The following is a 16355-nucleotide window of genomic DNA, read 5'->3' on the forward strand; positions in this document are numbered from 1 at the left end:
TACTAAAGCACAGCGTTGCTGAGGGTGCCTCTTGCCCCGGCTTTAGTTCCACATCATCTCCTCTGTTTCAAGATGGCAGCCATGAGGCTATGAGGAAGCGATTAATGTTTCTTGAATAAATTATGAAAACAGATACTAGGTAGCAGCTGTTTGACACATACGCCTGTGATATGACTGGTATCATTATTGCAAGTGGGTTGTTTCTAGAGTGAGATTTACAAGGAAAAATACGTTGCATACCGGTATGCTCATTTGCTAAGCTAGCCAAATAAATGAATTCTGGGGACGGCCACATCTGATTCGCCAGCTAAGCAAGCATATTGATCTGTGCGGTGAGTGTCTGTATTTTAGCTATGAAGACAATGAATTGTGGCTACTTTTCTATATCCGTTTCAGACAAAAATCTAGCTACCTAGACTTGATAAGAATGCCCCGTTCAAGACAACTCGGAACTCATGATAAAAAAAAGATATACGAAAGAAAAAATAGATTTCAATAGTCGTCTAACTCTGGAACTCGGACCTCTTTTCCAGAGCTCCGACCTGAAGTTCACTGACCTCGTGATTTCACCTAGTATGTTTTTGAGTTCTCAGTTGTTTTGAATGGGGCATAAGACGATGCAGCAATAGAGTCCCACAGAGGTGGTGTCACAATACCCATAAAACCTAGAGGTCAAACAGGAAAATGGTTACAATCGTTTTTCAAACATACATTTTTCCCAATTGGGATTTTAGAAACACAAAATAAAGGCTGTGTTTTGTGTATGCTTACCCTGGCGTGATGTTTTGATAACCATGGATATCTCTGACAATGTGACGTACCAATACATTAAACTATTTACTCTCAGATTCGAATGCTAAGTAGCATCAAAGTAGACATGCAAAACTACAAATCAAACTTTATTTGCCACATGCGCCAAATACAAGTGTAGACTTTACCGTGAAATGCTTACTTACAAGCCCTAAACCAACAGTGCAGTTCGAGAATAGAAAATATTTACCAAGTAGACTAAAATAAAAAGTAACACAATAACGATGCTATATACAGGGGGCACAGTACCGAGTTAGTGTGCAGGGGTACAGGCTAGTTGAGGTAATCTGTACATATAGGTGGGGGCGACATGACTATGCATAGGTAACAAACAAACAAACAGCGAGTAGCAGCAGTGTACAAGAGAGGGGGGGTAGAAGCTGAATTGTTAAGCAGTCTAATGGCTTGCGGGTAGAAGCTGTTGAGGAGCCTTTTGGTCCTAGACTTGGCGTTCCGGTACCGCTTGCCATGCAGTAGCAGAGAAAACAGTCTATAACTTGGGTGACTGGAGTCTCTGACAAATTTCTGGGCTTTCCTCTGACACCGCCTATTATATAGGTCCTGGATGGCAGGAAGCTTGGCCCCTGTGATGTACTGGGCCGTTCGCACTACCCTCTGTAGCGGCTTACGGTCAGATGCCGAGCAGTTGCCATACCAGGCGGCGATGGAACCGATCAGGATGCCTTCGATGGTGCAGCTGTAGAACCTTTTGAAGATCTGGGGACCCATGCCAAATCTTTTCAGTCTCCTGAGAGGGAAAGGTTTTGTCGTGCCCTCTTCACGACTGTCTTGGTATGTTTGGACCATGATAGTTTGTTGGTGATGTGGACACCAAGGAACTTAACTTTCAACCCGCTCCACTTCAGCCCCGTCGATGTTGATGGAGGCCTGTTCGGACCGCCTTTTCCTGTAGTCCACGATCAGCTCCTTTGTCTTGCTCACATTGAGGGAGAGGTTGTTGTCCTGGCACCAAACTGCCAGTTCTCTGACCTCCTCCCTATAGGCCGTCTCATCGTTGTCGGACACTGTTGTGTCCTCAGCAAACTTAATGATGGTGTTGGAGTCGTGTTTGGCCACGCAGTCGTGGGTGAACAGGGAATACAGAAGGGGACTAAGTACACACCCATGAGGGGCCCCTGTGTTAAGGATCAGCATGGCAGAGGTGCTGTTGCCTACTCTTACCACCTGGGGTCGGCCCGTCAGGAAGTCCAGGATCCAGTTGCAGGGGGAGGTGTTTAGTCCTTAGCTTAGTAATGAGCTTCGTGGGCACTATGGTGTTTAATGCTGAGCTGTAGTCAATGAACAACATTCTCACGTAGGTGTTCCTTTTGTCCAGGTGAGAAAGGGCAGTGTGGAGTGCAATTGAGATTGCGTCATCTGTGAATCTGTTGAGGCAGTATGCGAATTGGTTTCCAGGATGCTGTTGATGTGAGCCATGACCAGCCTTTCAAAGCATTTCATGGCTACCGACGTGAGTGTCACAGGGCGGTAATCATTTAGGCAGGTTACCTTTGCTTCCTTGGGCACAGGGACTGTGGTGGTTTGCTTGAAACATGTAGGTATTACAAACTCATTCAGGGAGAGGTTGAAAATGTCAGTGAAGACACTAGACAATTGGTCCGCGCATGCTTTAACCTCTTACATCTAGACGTTCCGCTAGTGGAACACCTGCTCCAATATCCAATGATGGGCGTGGCGCTAAAATACAAAGTCCTCAAATCCGAAAACTTACATTTTTCAAACATATGACTATTTTACACCATTTTAAAGACAAGACTCTCCTTTATCTAACCACACTGTCCGATTTCAAAAAGGCTTTACAGCGAAAGCAAAACATTAGATTATGTCAGCAGAGTACCCAGCCAGAAATAATCAGACACCCATTTTTCAAGCTAGCATATAATGTCACAAAAAACAAAACCACAGCTAAATGCAGCACTAACCTTTGATGATCTTCATCAGATGACACTCCTAGGACATTATGTTATACAATACATGCATGTTTTGTTCAATCAAGTTCATATTTATATCAAAAAACAGCATTTACATTAGCATGTGACGTTCAGAACTAGCATACCCACCGCAAACTTCCGGTGAATTTACTAAATTACTCACGATAAACGTTCACAAAAAACATAATTATTTTAAGAATTATAGATACAGAACTCCTTTATGCAATCGCTATGTCCGATTTTAAAATAGCTTTTCGGTGAAAGCACATTTTGCAATATTCTGAGTAGATAGCTCGCCATCACGGGCTAGCTATTTTGACACCCACCAAGTTTGGCCCTCACCAAACTCAGATTTACTATAAGAAAAATTGGATTACCTTTGCTGTTCTTCGTCAGAATGCACTCCCGGGACTTCTACTTCAATAACAAATGTTGGTTTGGTTCCAAATAATCCATAGTTATATCCAAATAGCGGCGTTTTGTTGTGCGTTCAAGACACTATAAGAAGGGTGACGCGCCCGACGCAAAGTGTTTTCTAGCCAAAGCTAATAATTATATGTATATTCTAGTTTCTGGGCAGGAGTAATAATCAGATTAAATCGGGTACGTTTTTTATCCGGCCGTGAAAATACTGCCCCCTATCCATTACAGGTTAAGTACACATCCTGGTAATCCGTCTGGCCCAGCGGCTTTGTGAATGTTGACCTGTTTAAAGGTTTTGTTCACATCGGCTACCGAGAGCGTTATCACACAGTCATCCAAAACAGCTGGTGCTCTTGTGCATGCTTCAGTGTTGCTTGCCTCGAAGCGAGCATAAAAGGCATTTCACTTGTCTGGTAGGCTTGCGTCACTGGGCAGCTCGCGTCTGGGTTTCCATTTGTAGTCTGTGATAGTTTTCAAGCCCTGCCACATCCGACGAGCGTCAGAGACGGTGTAGTAGGATTCAATCTTAATCCTGTATTGACACTTTGTTTGTTTGATGGTTCGTCTGAGGGCATAGCGGGATTTCTTATAAGCGTCCAGATTAGTTATCCTCTCCTTGAAAGTGGCAGCTCTAGCCTTTAGCTCGATGAGGATGTTGCATGTAATTCATGGCTTCTAGTTGGGATATGTACGTACAGTCACTGTGGGGACGACGTCGTTGATGCACTTATTGATGAAGCCGATGACTGAGGTGGTGTATTCCTCAATGCCATTGGATGGAATCCCGGAACATATTTCAGTCTGTGCTAGCAAAACAGTCCTGTAATGTAGCATCTGCATCATCTGACCACTTCCGTATTGAGCGAGACACTGGCACTTCCTGCTTTAGTTTTTGCTTGTTAGCAGGAATCAGGAGGATAGAAATATGGTCAGATTTGCCAAATGGAGGGCGAGGGAGAGCTTTGTATGCATCTGTGTGTGGAGTAAAGGTGGTCTTGGATTTTTCCCCCCCCTGGTTGAACATGTGACATGCTGGTAAAACTGATTTTAAGTTTGCCTGCATTAAAGTCCCCGGTCACTAGGAATACCGCTTCTGGGTGAGAATTTTCTTGTTTGTTTATGGCCTTATAGAGTTGGTTGAGAGCGGTCTTAGTGCCAGCTTTGATTTGTGGTGGTAAATAGACGGCTACGAATAATACAGATTATGTGGTCGACAGTTTATCATAAGGTACTCTTCCTCAGGAGAGCAATACCTCGAGACTTCTTTAATCCCTGCAAGCTCCTGCAAGTCATCTCCAGCTGACACCTTTGCTGACAGGCATTGTCAATTTTTTAAACTTGCACAAGACCGTTCACAGAATTTCTCATTTAAAGAAATGTAGCCAATTTGTTCATTACTACATTTAGCTAACATTAGATAGTTAATCCAGAGATTGCTTACCTTTGCCTCGATTTGACAGTCATCCAGATCATCATGACATTTGTAGATCTTTATGATAGCTACATTAGCAGCTATTTAGCGTTTCATTTTTGGTGGGTAAATACAGGCAGATATATTGATAAAAGTCACCTTGTCCTAGAGAGATTTACACGGTTATCAAAACATCACGCCAGGGTAATCCTACATGAAACACAGTCCTTATTTTAAGTGTTTCTAAAATCCTCTATGGGAAAAATGTATTAATGGTGGAAAAACAATTGGAACCATTTCCCTGTTGGACTGCTAGCTTTTATGGGTATTATGACAGAAGTAACCTGGAAGAAAATATCTAGCTAACTTTCTAGCTATGCTAATGACAAAAGCTATACCAGCTAGCAAGCTTACTCATTATTAGATAGATGTTGATGACAGTCTTGCTGGAAAATTCTGATTATAAATGCAATGGATTTGCTAACAATGGTGTGTCCTCCTTTTAGCTCAATTTCACCATGGCCATCTCTCAGTTTCGCCTTTTCAAGATTTGCACATGGCTTGCAACCTTCCTTTCATTCTTCAGAAGGTTGATATGCAGGTAAGGAACAACCATTATGTTGAATTGAAAGAAGCAAAACCGATCTAGAACCCTTTGCCGTGTCAGACTATGTCTGCATAGATTTTGTAAAATCTGAAAGCCACCGTGTGTAAGATTTCCAGTCATTTTACTTAGTTGAAATGAATGTTAATCTCATGGAACGTTATTCCTTGAGGACAACCAAATACATTAGCATAGAAATCAAATCTTATTTGCATGTGAAAATTGGATCCCATAGAATGCCTTTGCTCTAAAATGTATGTTTTTGTGGTGGCCCACAGTTTGATGGTAAGCACATTGTGTTTTTTGACATAGATCTGGGAGGTTGCGTAAGCTAAGCGGTGATCAGATATCTCTTCCAACGACGGTTGATTTTTCATCAGTGCCCAAACAGGTCAGTGATATACAAGTTTATAAGCTACAGCCCATTATTGCTAACATGAGGCAAGTGCTTAGTCGATTCGCTTTACATCCCTAACAAACCTGCATTTATTGTGCAACCAACAGTCAGTGTTTACATTGTGGCACACTTAAATGCTTATTTCTTTCATTTTTGTCATATTATTTTTTACAATAAACTTAATTTACACCTTTGACCAAACCCTGTGCAGCCAGAGATTGAAGAATGGAGCTCGTGGGATGAAGAAGGTCCCACAAGTATCAAGATCGAGGGCGGGAACGGCAACGTGCCACCTCAGCCTGGCGAGGAAGAGGAACCAGACTACTTCAAAGACATGGCTCCCACCATCAGGAAAACACAGAAAGTAGGCTGGGTCTTCATTTAAAGCTGAAATCTGTATAAAGTTCCACTGTTCGTCCCAGCATCTTTTGTTGTTGTGTTTGTTTTGTTTAGTTGAAACTCAGGAGAGGAGTGTCCTGCAGCGTGGTGTGAGGCGCATGCAATGATGTCCGAGGGGGAAAACGTGTTTGTTGTTTGACGTAACTTTTTTGTTGTTGAAATATCCCAAATGGAAGAGGCATTTTCACCAAGTACAGATTCCAGCTTTAAGTGCATTTCTCAACACTAATTGAAGGTAGACTTAGCAATATACATTTACCAAAAGGGAGGAGCAGGGTAATTCCCAACACAAACAAAAATAGTCTAATGGGCGAGGCTGCACTGTTCCACATTTGTTATCACCCAGCTATCACATGGCATGAGAGAGTGAAGAAAACACCCGTGCACGTGCGCTGATGCTTAACAGTATCTGTATTGGTGATGATGAGTGCAGCCTCTTGCCTCACACTCTGTCGACAATATCGCTGGCCACGCTGCTGCTTGTAGTCATGCCATATCATATTGTTGAGGCTTAGTAGTTTTAACTTGTCTCCTTCTCGCTCTGTCCCCACCCCAGATTGTGCTGAAGAAGAGGGAGCCACTCAACTACTTGGTACCCGACGGCAGTGCGGGCTTCTCCAGCAGACTGGCAGCCACTCAGGACACCTCCTTCATCCAGCCATCTGTGAGTTAGTGTAGCACCGTCCAGTGTACAGTGTCTATAGACAATTTCCAACCCCTTGAACTTTTTTTTCACATTTTGCTCCCATAAAATTACATCTAAAAAGAGATTTAGATTTTGTTCTTCCTACAGAGCTACACAACCTACCCCTCATTTTCAAAGTGAAAGAAAGTTATAGAAAATGTTCTAAATTAAGAAAAAATGACTGAAATATCATAATTGGATAAGTCTCCACTCCCCTGTGTTAATACTTGGTGGAAGCACCTTTGGCAGTCATTGCAGCTGTTAATAATTTGGAATACGATTATACCAACTTTGCACAACTCTTAGGGCAACATATCCAAAATTCCTCAAACTCATAACATTTGGCTGTGGATCATTGAGACAGCAATATTTAAACTTTGTCTTAGATTTTTTGTAGCAGATTAAAGTCAGGACTGAGACTAGACCACACTGGAACACTCAACACCTCTTGGAAAGCCATTCTGGTGTGTCTTTGGTGTGAAAATGTGTGTAATTGTCTCCCTGAAAAAGGTTAAGTATATCTCAGGTTTATTTTTTTTATTATTATTTTTTATTTCACCTTTATTTAACCAGGTAGCTAGTTGAGAACAAGTTCTCATTTACAACTGCGACCTGGCCAAGATAAAGCAAAGCAGTGTGACACAGACAACAACACAGAGTTACACATGGAATAAACAATAAACAAGCCAATAATACAATAAACAAGTCAATGACACAGTAGGGGGAAAAAGAAAGTCTATATACAGTGTGTGCAAAAGACATGAGGTAGGCAATAAATAGGCCATAGTAGCGAAGAATTACAATTTAGCAGATTAATACTGGAGTGATAAATGAGCAGATGATGATGTGCAAAAGAGCAGAAAAGTAAATAAAAACAGTGTGGGGATGAGGTAGGTAGATTGGGTGAGCTATTTACAGATGGACTATGTACAGCTGCAGCGATCGGTTAGCTGCTCAGATAGCTGCTCAGATAGCTGATGTTTAAAGTTGGTGAGGGAAATAAGTCTCCAGCTTCAGCGATTTTTTGCAATTCGTTCCAGTCACTGGCAGCAGAGAACTGGAAGGAAAGGCGGCCAAATGAGGTGTTGGCTTTGGGGGTGATCAGTGAGATATACAGTGGGGCAAAAAAGTATTTAGTCAGCCACCAATTGTGCAAGTTCTCCCACTTAAAAAGATGAGAGGCCTGTAATTTTCATCATAGGTACACTTCAACTATGACAGACAAAATGAGAAAAAGAAAATCCAGAAAATCACATTGTAGGATTTTTAATGAATTTATTTGCAAATTATGGTGGAAAATAAGTATTTGTTGGCCGCGGTTGGAGTAGCCAGGAGGAAGGCATGGCCAGCCGTAGAGAAATGCTTATTGAAATTTTCGATTACCATGGATTTATCGGTGGTGACCGTGTTACCTAGCAGTGGGCAGCTGGGAGGAGGTGCTCTTATTCTCCATGGACCTTACAGTGTCCCAAAACTTTTTGGAGTTACAGCTACATGATGCAAATTTCTGCTTGAAAAAGCTAGCCTTTGCTTTCCTGACTGACTGCGTGTATTGGTTCCTGACTTCCCTGAACAGTTGCATATCGCAGGGGACTATTCGATGCTATTGCAGTCCGCCACAGGATGTTTTTGTGCTGGTCAAGGGCAGTCAGGTCTGGAGTGAACTAAGGGATATATTTGTTCTTAGTTCTGCATTTTTTGAAAGGGGCATGCTTATCTAAGATGGTGAGGAAATTACTTTTAATAAACGACCAGGCATTCTCGACTGACGGGATGAGGTCAATATCTTTCCAGGATACCCGGGCCAGATCGATTAGAAAGGCCTGCTCGCAGAAGTGTTTTAGGGTACAGAAGACTGAGTCGGGTTTTCCTCTAACTTTTTGATCCTGACAAAATTCGCAGTCCCTGCCGATGACAAGCATACCCATAACATGATGCTGCCACCACAATACTTGGAAATAGAGAGGGTTTCACTTTGTTGTATTGGATTTGACCCAACCCTGTTGTTTTTAATATTACTTAACAGCCTTGTTGCAAACAGAGTGGATAATTTGCAGTGGATTTTTTTTACACAGGTTTATTTATTTTCACTTTGTCATACAGGCCAATAATATGGACTGAATGCAATGTTGTTGTGTTCAGTTTCTGAAAACCTAACCCTGGGATAGACACACTAGAAAGGCTTTCCAAGAGGTGTTGAGTGTTACTGAGTGGTCTAGTCTCAGTCCTGACTTAAATCTGCTTAAAAAATCAGAGACAAGGTTTGAATATTGCTGTCCATCAAATATTTCCAACCAAATGTAGAGAGCTTGAAAAAATTTGACAAAAACAATGGATATATGTTGCCCTAAGAGTTGTGCAAAGTTGGAAGAATCTTATTCCAAGTTATTCACAGCTGTAATGGCTGCCAAAGGTGCTTCCACCAAGTATTGACTCAGGGGGGTGGAGACTTATCCAATTATGATACTTCAGTTTTGCTATTTTTCCTTAATTTGGAAAATGTTCTATAACTTTCACTTTTAAACTGTGGAGTAGTTTGTGTCTAATTTAATCCCTTCTTACATTTTAAGGCAGCAAAATGTGAAAAAAAGTTCAAAGGGTTGTTGACTTTCTATAAGCACTGTACCACTAGTCTCTTGTGACAGACTGTTAACATTTATATTATCATCTGCTGGCCTCTGCTGATTCTAAGATGGGGGTGAGGTGATCTCCTTGTACGGTGGATTAGCGTCACTAATTATTTTGATAAATACTGATTTTGCAGAGGTGGTATTTGAAGTTAGGGTGGGGTTTTTAACTTGAATGGTCACAGATAACATCCTAAAATTGTTGTACAGCCTGGATTGTAAACAGGTGGTTATTTGAAAGGGGACGTGCTGGGGAGGGGCTTTGGCAGAGGCTTTGAGAGGGGTTGCACTGCTCCATCCACTGTTTCCAGATTTCAAAACCTCAGCCACCAAAAGCTGAGAAGCTAGCCAGTGCCTGTCCAATTTCTTGTTTCAAGGATTACAGACCAGCACACCACTGCACTATGATGAAGTCTGGGTTTCTTTTTAGTTCACCATCTCAAAAGTAGTCTGTTTTAGTTGGACCAGTGCTGTGACATTTGTTCATTCCCAGCAGTGCACATTTCCAGGAGTGTTCAAGTCCTCCAGGGCCACAGTTCTCTGTATTCAGGTTGAATTAAGGTTTATAGCGGTGTGAAGAATAGTTGCTAATGGAGGTTAGGTCCCACTGCCATCCTATACTGTGTCCTGACTGCATTCCTGTCCTCCTCTCTGTCCCACAGTCTGAGCTTGGAGACATGGATACCTGGCACGAGGATACCAACGCCTGGGAGGATGAGTCGTCAGATGCTGCCTGGGAGGCCGATTTAGTGCTCAGGTGATAGCACTTTTTATTATTATATTGTCTAAAGCAGGGGTATTCAAATCTTACCCTACAAGGTCCAGAGCCTGCTAGTTTTCTGTTTTACCTGATAATAAATTGCACCTACCTGATGTCCCAGGTCTAAATCAGGCCCTGATTGGAGGGGAAGAATGTGGGGAAAAAAGCAGTGGAACTAGTTTCAATGTAGTCTGCGAGGGACTGATTGCTTCATCCTGCTCCCACCCGCTAACTCATAACTGGTTGCAGACCTGCAATATTATTTTAGGCATATGTGATGCAGCTCACTTACCAGCCATGATCCCAGCAATTTTGCACCATTAGGCAATATCAAAATGCGCAAAAATAACCCATGAAATAGCCTAGGTTAAATTACCTGAGATTCTCACGCGTCCCATTTATATTAAGCTATCGGTATTACTGGGCTGTATCAGCCAATATGCTAGACGTAGTTTTAAGAGGGCAGAGTTGGAGAGACTTGCATTTTCTCTTGAGCTATTTTTATAGCCTACCTTTTTTATGAGTGGGAAGATTTTCAGACTAAGACAAATATGGGTTATACATATTTATTTCTAGGCAATGTAGTAAACTATAGCCTAATCATATTCAGGTAGTACATTTCCTTGGAAAGATAACTGCCAGTGATTCTCCACCCATGCATTGGCAGCCTACTCTATTTCAATGAGACCAAACATATACACTACATGACCAAAAGTATGTGGACACCTGCTCATCGAACATCTCATTCCAAACTCATAGGCATTAATATGGAGTTGATCCCCCCCTTTCCTGCTATAACAGCCTCCACTCTTCTTGGGAGGCTTTCCACTAGATGTTGGAACATCGCTGAGGGAACTTGCTTCCATTCAGCCACGAGCATTAGTGTGGTTGGGCACTGATGTTGGGCGATTAGGCCTGGCTCACAGTCGGCGTTCCAATTCATCCCAAAGGTGTTCAATGGGGTTGAGGTCAGGGTTCTGTGCAGACCAATCAAGTTCTTCCACACCGATCTCAACAAACCATTTCGGTATGGACCACGCTTTGTGCACGGGGGCATTGTCATGCTGAAACAGGAAAGGGCCTTCCCCAAACTGTTGCCACAAAGTTGGAACCACAAAATCGTCTAGAATGAAAATGTATATGGTTATATTACGTAAGAACAATGGTGCAACATTAATAAAAATGATATTTTATAACAAATGTGCTTTCTCCCGTGTTGGATAGCAGTCACTCTCTGCGGTTTTGGAACACATCAGTGCACTGTTGAATTGGCGCCTTTTCCTAGACCATGTAGCTATGTGAGTAATATCAAAGTTAACCAGCATATTGGTGTTGAAAACCAGTGGTGAAAAAAGTAACCAATTGTAAAAGATACCTTAATGGCACCGTTTTTATTGTATTTGTTTCATAATAAAAAATAAAAAAATGTAGGATAGCCAGGGCACACTCAGACATAATTTACAAACATAGCAGGTGTTTAGTGAGCGCGCCAGATCAGAGGCAGTGGGATGACCAGGGATGTTTTCTTAATAAGTGCATGAATTGGACTATTTCCTGTCCTGCTAAGCATTCAAAACGTAGCAAGTACTTTTGGGTGTCAGGGAAATTGTATGGAGTAAAAAGCACATTATTTTCTTTACGAAGGTGGTGAATTAAAAGTTGTCAAAAATATAAATAGTAAAGGACAGATGCCCCCAAAAATGACTTAAGTTGTTCTTTAAAGTATTTTTACTTAAGTACTTTACACCACTGTTGAGAACAATGGGCGGAGGCAGCAACGGAGTTGCTATCACCTGAGCACTAAATCGGCCTCCCAGGCAGCATCTGACGACTCATCCTCCCAGGCCCTACACAATCAAATGCGGTCGTACTCCCTCTAGTCATTTGTGTCTTTTAATTATTTCATCAAACGGTGCGCTTAAAGCATCAGACAAGCTCAGTGCGTATAGTTGATTTGATTAAAACACATAGGATGTGTCATTTTATGGAAGAATACACTTTAGAAATTTTGACTAGACGACTCAAGGTCGACCAATATTTGTTTTAGTTGGGGACAGCCCTAGTTCAATGTTAAACTCCTGTCATGTTCAGTGTCATATTGCTCTCATATAGTTGATCTACAAGTTTAGTTGTTATCCAGCAGGTGGCAATATATTAAGAATGTTCAACACAGCTTCAACATGAAAGAACGGCATTATTTGCACAAAGAAAATTCTGGCTTCAAGGAAACTTGTCTGGCAGTACCTTTTTTATAATAATTTTTTTCTCTCTACCCCTGTGAACCATCACCTTTGCTCTCTCAAAAAGCTTGGTAATGAGCTTTGTTGCAATCCTTTTAAACTCATACCTTTTGTGTTTCCCTGTGTTCCAGACAACAGAAGATGGCCGAGAGAGAAAAGCGTTCCATGGAACAGCAGAGGAAGAAGATGGAGAAGGAGGTTCAGAGGATGATGAAGAAGGACCAGAAGATTGCTGTCAAGCTCTCGTAACATTTTGTTTAGAGCACTCATCCCTTGAGCCGGAGGGCAAAAAAAGAAACACTGAGACAAACGTCATCACGCCATCCTCTAGTCATCTCCACACGAAGATCATCTCTACTCCACAAAGCGGTCATTTAAAACAAATCTCTGTCCACCAGCCATCATTCGAGGCATGGCTTGGCCAGTGTGATGTTTGTTCAGTGACTGTTGCATTCAGCTATCGGAAGGCACTTCATTCCTGGGATGTGTTCATTAGGGCACGCAACGGAAATTGGAAATTAGCATTTCTTATCTGACAAGTCCAGGAAGTCACTCCCTGTATCAGTCCATTTTCTTCTGTTTTGCGCTGAATGAACACTACCCTGATTTAATTGCAGTTTGTGCGACCATACTTTATTGAATCTGAAGGGTTCAATAAATGCTCTGTGCAATGCCCTTTGGTATTGCCTTATGTCAGAGACTTGATATCAAATGTCACTCTGGCTAAGTATGACTCTGGGTTCAGTAAATAGTTTTGAGTTGTCCATTTGTATTTCCCAGGAATATGTGTAAATATACTGGTACCTATAGTACAAATGGACTCTCAAAAGAGACTTATTTCTCTGACATTGTCTTATTTATAACATGAAGGACAAAGGTGTGTAATTAAATGTAAGTCTCACTGTATATCAGTTACATACATCCCTTTGTTGGCTTGGTTATTGTGCTTTTTAATTACGTTTTTCGTCATCATTGTTCGAAAACACATTCTCTCATTGACGTTGCTTGATATTCCTGATGTACTTTTACTGTACAGCCTTCAATGTACTGGAATTGCACATTTGAATTGAAGGCTTAAAAAGAAGAGTTTCAAACTGAGGTTGTGGACACTGTCAAAGGGATTTGGGAATTTAATTGAGCCTTACTCAAGAGTTGGCTGTGGATTCCTATGGTAATCCTATGGTTACTGATCTGCCAGGCTCAACATCTTTGACATCTTGAATAATCCAAACATTTTCCTGCTTGTTCTTATCCCTGTTTTTTAATACACCAAAATAGAAGTGGCGACTCTAACGACTTTTGTCTTTCTTATTATGTTGAATGTGTTTTTTAATTTTATTTTACACGTTCAATGTAGCATAATGCATACAAACTCTGTCTCTGTGTTATCTGAGAAAGCTTGGTTATCAGACATGGCCAACTCACATCCTTGATCGGTGATTATAGCAAATAAAAAGATGCAAAGCTCTGTGCTCCCCTCTAATTTGTGGACGGTTAATAACAGAATCAGTCAATAGGTTTCATAAGTTAAAGCCTGGACCAATAACCTGTTAAGTATCAATGTGATTTTGGTATGGTCAATAGATGTCGAATCAAGTGGAGCTTTTTGTGATGGAAGTGTGTGTTGTGTGTGAGTGCCCAGCAACCGGTGTATGAGACTGGAATGTCAAGCAGAAGGGTCTAGTTGCCATGGAAACATATATGCAGAGATGGAGCTGTAGATCTGACATAAGGCATTTACAATTAAACAGACCTGTTGGATTAGAATAACAATTGATAGTTCCTTTTCCACATTTGTGTTTTCCTTGTACCATCAGTGGGGTATCCTGTATATAATATGGGGATTCTGGCAAAAGTAGTTTTTATATTGAATGTCTAAATGAACGATGCCTTTTAAACATTGTGGTGTTTTCATGGTTATTTTAGGTGGGGCTTTGTGGTAAATGAGGGATTCATTTCTGTTTTTCAGAGAATATTGATATTGATGATATTGATAATAGAGAATATTGATAGTATTATATTGCCCATTGCATGGAACATTGGATCAGGAAGAAAGAGGTTGTTAGCCACAGAGAATTATGAAAATACTGCTGACCTTTGTCCTTTTGCTTTCTTTGCAAATTCTTCTTCCAATTGTTATCAAAGTCAGCATGATGGGGATACATGAATATGTTTTTCTTTGTCAATAAAGATCTCTTTTTTTGCACATTCCTTATTTTTCTATGGTAAATCTCTGGATCCCCTTTCAATTGTGTCTAAATGTTAACCAATGTTAGAGTCATGACAGAAACAAAGATACAAAACCAATGAAGCAAGTGAATTTCAAGATTAAATCAGCATTAAATCACTTTTGCTCTTTTCAGACTTGTGTGTAATTGAACATGAATTTTTAGTATTGGAATAAAATGTCCTCCCAAGATTCACTCAAGCCATATTATTTCTCTGAACCACCCACGATTTATTGCATTAGGAAAAACTCCCATTATGAATAAACTTTTTACGTGCATGTAGCCCAGTGTCATTAGATATGCTTGTTCTCTAAGTAGATTAATAGGGCATTTTAATCTCGTGCAAGGCAAATTCCTTTCAAATGCTTTTCAAATCCAAGGTCAGACATGTAACATCATCATCACAAATTCACTGTCTCTCAAAAACACCCCTGCTTGACCAAACCACTCAAAGACTGATCATGACCTACTTTTAGGAACGAAATGTCTCACTCATCAGTTTTTCGGGAAGAGTTGGAGTAGACATCTCTGAGGGATAATCTGCTCTGTTCCTGCAGAATTATAACTATATTTCCATTGTAAAAATGAAATTGTCTCATCTGTGTCAGTAATAGCCATTCTAAGTAAATTATCCATATTTTTTCCTGCTGGTATGTTAACCACTACTAGCTCTCTCTGGCACTATCTCAATCCATCTTTCCTTGATTCCTCACATCCGATCACCTCACCTCCTCAAAATGCATTGGAGAAGGTCAGAGAGGACGGACCTTGGTCCGTCTCCTCCAATACAACTGAGAAGGATGCGTGGAGATAGGATGCACGGAAAGAAAGACAAATTGAGACAGCCCTGAACTCAGCTAATGCTGCATTCGTAACCAAGTGGGAGGTGGGAATTTACCAGTTTTGAAGTAAAAAATAACAGTTGAATGCATTCACATTTTATGAACTCGTTGAGAAACGCTGATTGGCTAATGGCCAACAAGCTTAGTAAACCATAAACTAAAAGTTCAGCTATCATGCCTGTAAACAAATTATGTTCAAAAACCATATTAATAGATTGCCTTTAATAAATAAAGTTGTATTGCGTTTAACTGCCGAAAATGCTGTTATCAAGGTAATTTCCTTAGTAGTTTATGTCAGAGGTCAGCAGGTGAGAGAAATGAGAGCTCAGGATGATAAATGAGATACCCCACTAGTAATTACCTGTTGGAGGGCCATTCGTATGTGGTAAATTCCCACTTCACACTGGTAACGAACGCAGCATGACTCCACCCTCCCTCCCCATATTGATTCAACCTTCTCTTTGCTACCAGGCCTGGTTGCAGAGAGAGATTACAGCAGATGGAATGATTCATCAGTCTGCTTGCACTCTAATGAATAGAGGGTCATGGTTATTCCCAATGGTGGAACAAGCTCCCTCACGACGCCAGGACAGCGGAGTCAATCACCACCTTCCGGAGACACCTGAAACCCCACCTCTTTAAGGAATACCTGGGATTGGATAAAGTAATCCTTCTAACCCCCCCCCCCCCTTATAAGATTTAGATGCACTATTGTAAAGTGGTTGTTCCACTGGATATCATAAGGTGAATGCACCAATTTGTAAGTCGCTCTGGATAAGAGCGTCTGCTAAATGACTTAAATGTAATGTAAATGTTATGTAACGGAACATCCCCATATAGCAGTAGGGGAAATAGGTTATTTAGCATCGCATGGGGCTTCTCATTCCAACTCCAGTCTCAATGCATCAGTCTGCCCGTTGATTAGATTTACTTTAATCCTCACACAAACATAGATGTAACGTGACATGTGAAAACAT

General features: G+C 41.2%; 1 protein-coding gene across 1 annotated transcript; it reads left to right on the forward strand.

Annotated features, from left to right (window-relative positions):
- Positions 1–41: 41 nt before the first annotated feature.
- Positions 42–14655, forward strand: LOC115175946 (receptor-binding cancer antigen expressed on SiSo cells). The gene is made up of 7 exons (XM_029735614.1): positions 42–332; positions 5103–5197; positions 5513–5591; positions 5809–5961; positions 6553–6660; positions 9971–10065; positions 12440–14655. Exons 2-7 carry the CDS (start codon positions 5115–5117, stop codon positions 12555–12557), a joined length of 636 nt encoding a protein of 211 aa, XP_029591474.1. The 5' UTR covers positions 42–332; positions 5103–5114; the 3' UTR covers positions 12558–14655.
- The last annotated feature ends 1700 nt before the right edge of the window (positions 14656–16355 follow it).

Source organism: Salmo trutta, chromosome 3 (genome assembly GCF_901001165.1).
Source record: "Salmo trutta chromosome 3, fSalTru1.1, whole genome shotgun sequence".
Classification (NCBI taxonomy): Eukaryota; Metazoa; Chordata; class Actinopteri; order Salmoniformes; family Salmonidae; genus Salmo; species Salmo trutta.

What these genes read in the sequence shown, in the direction of transcription:
- LOC115175946 (XM_029735614.1), top strand. Translation starts at nt 5,115, where the DNA reads ATGGCCATCTCTCAGTTTCGCCTTTTCAAGATTTGCACATGGCTTGCA. An exon ending in CCATCAGGAAAACACAGAAA is followed by an intron (nt 5,962 to 6,552) that starts GTAGGCTGGGTC and finishes TCCCCACCCCAG; the next exon opens with ATTGTGCTGAAGAAGAGGGA. An exon ending in CCTCCTTCATCCAGCCATCT is followed by an intron (nt 6,661 to 9,970) that starts GTGAGTTAGTGT and finishes TCTGTCCCACAG; the next exon opens with TCTGAGCTTGGAGACATGGA.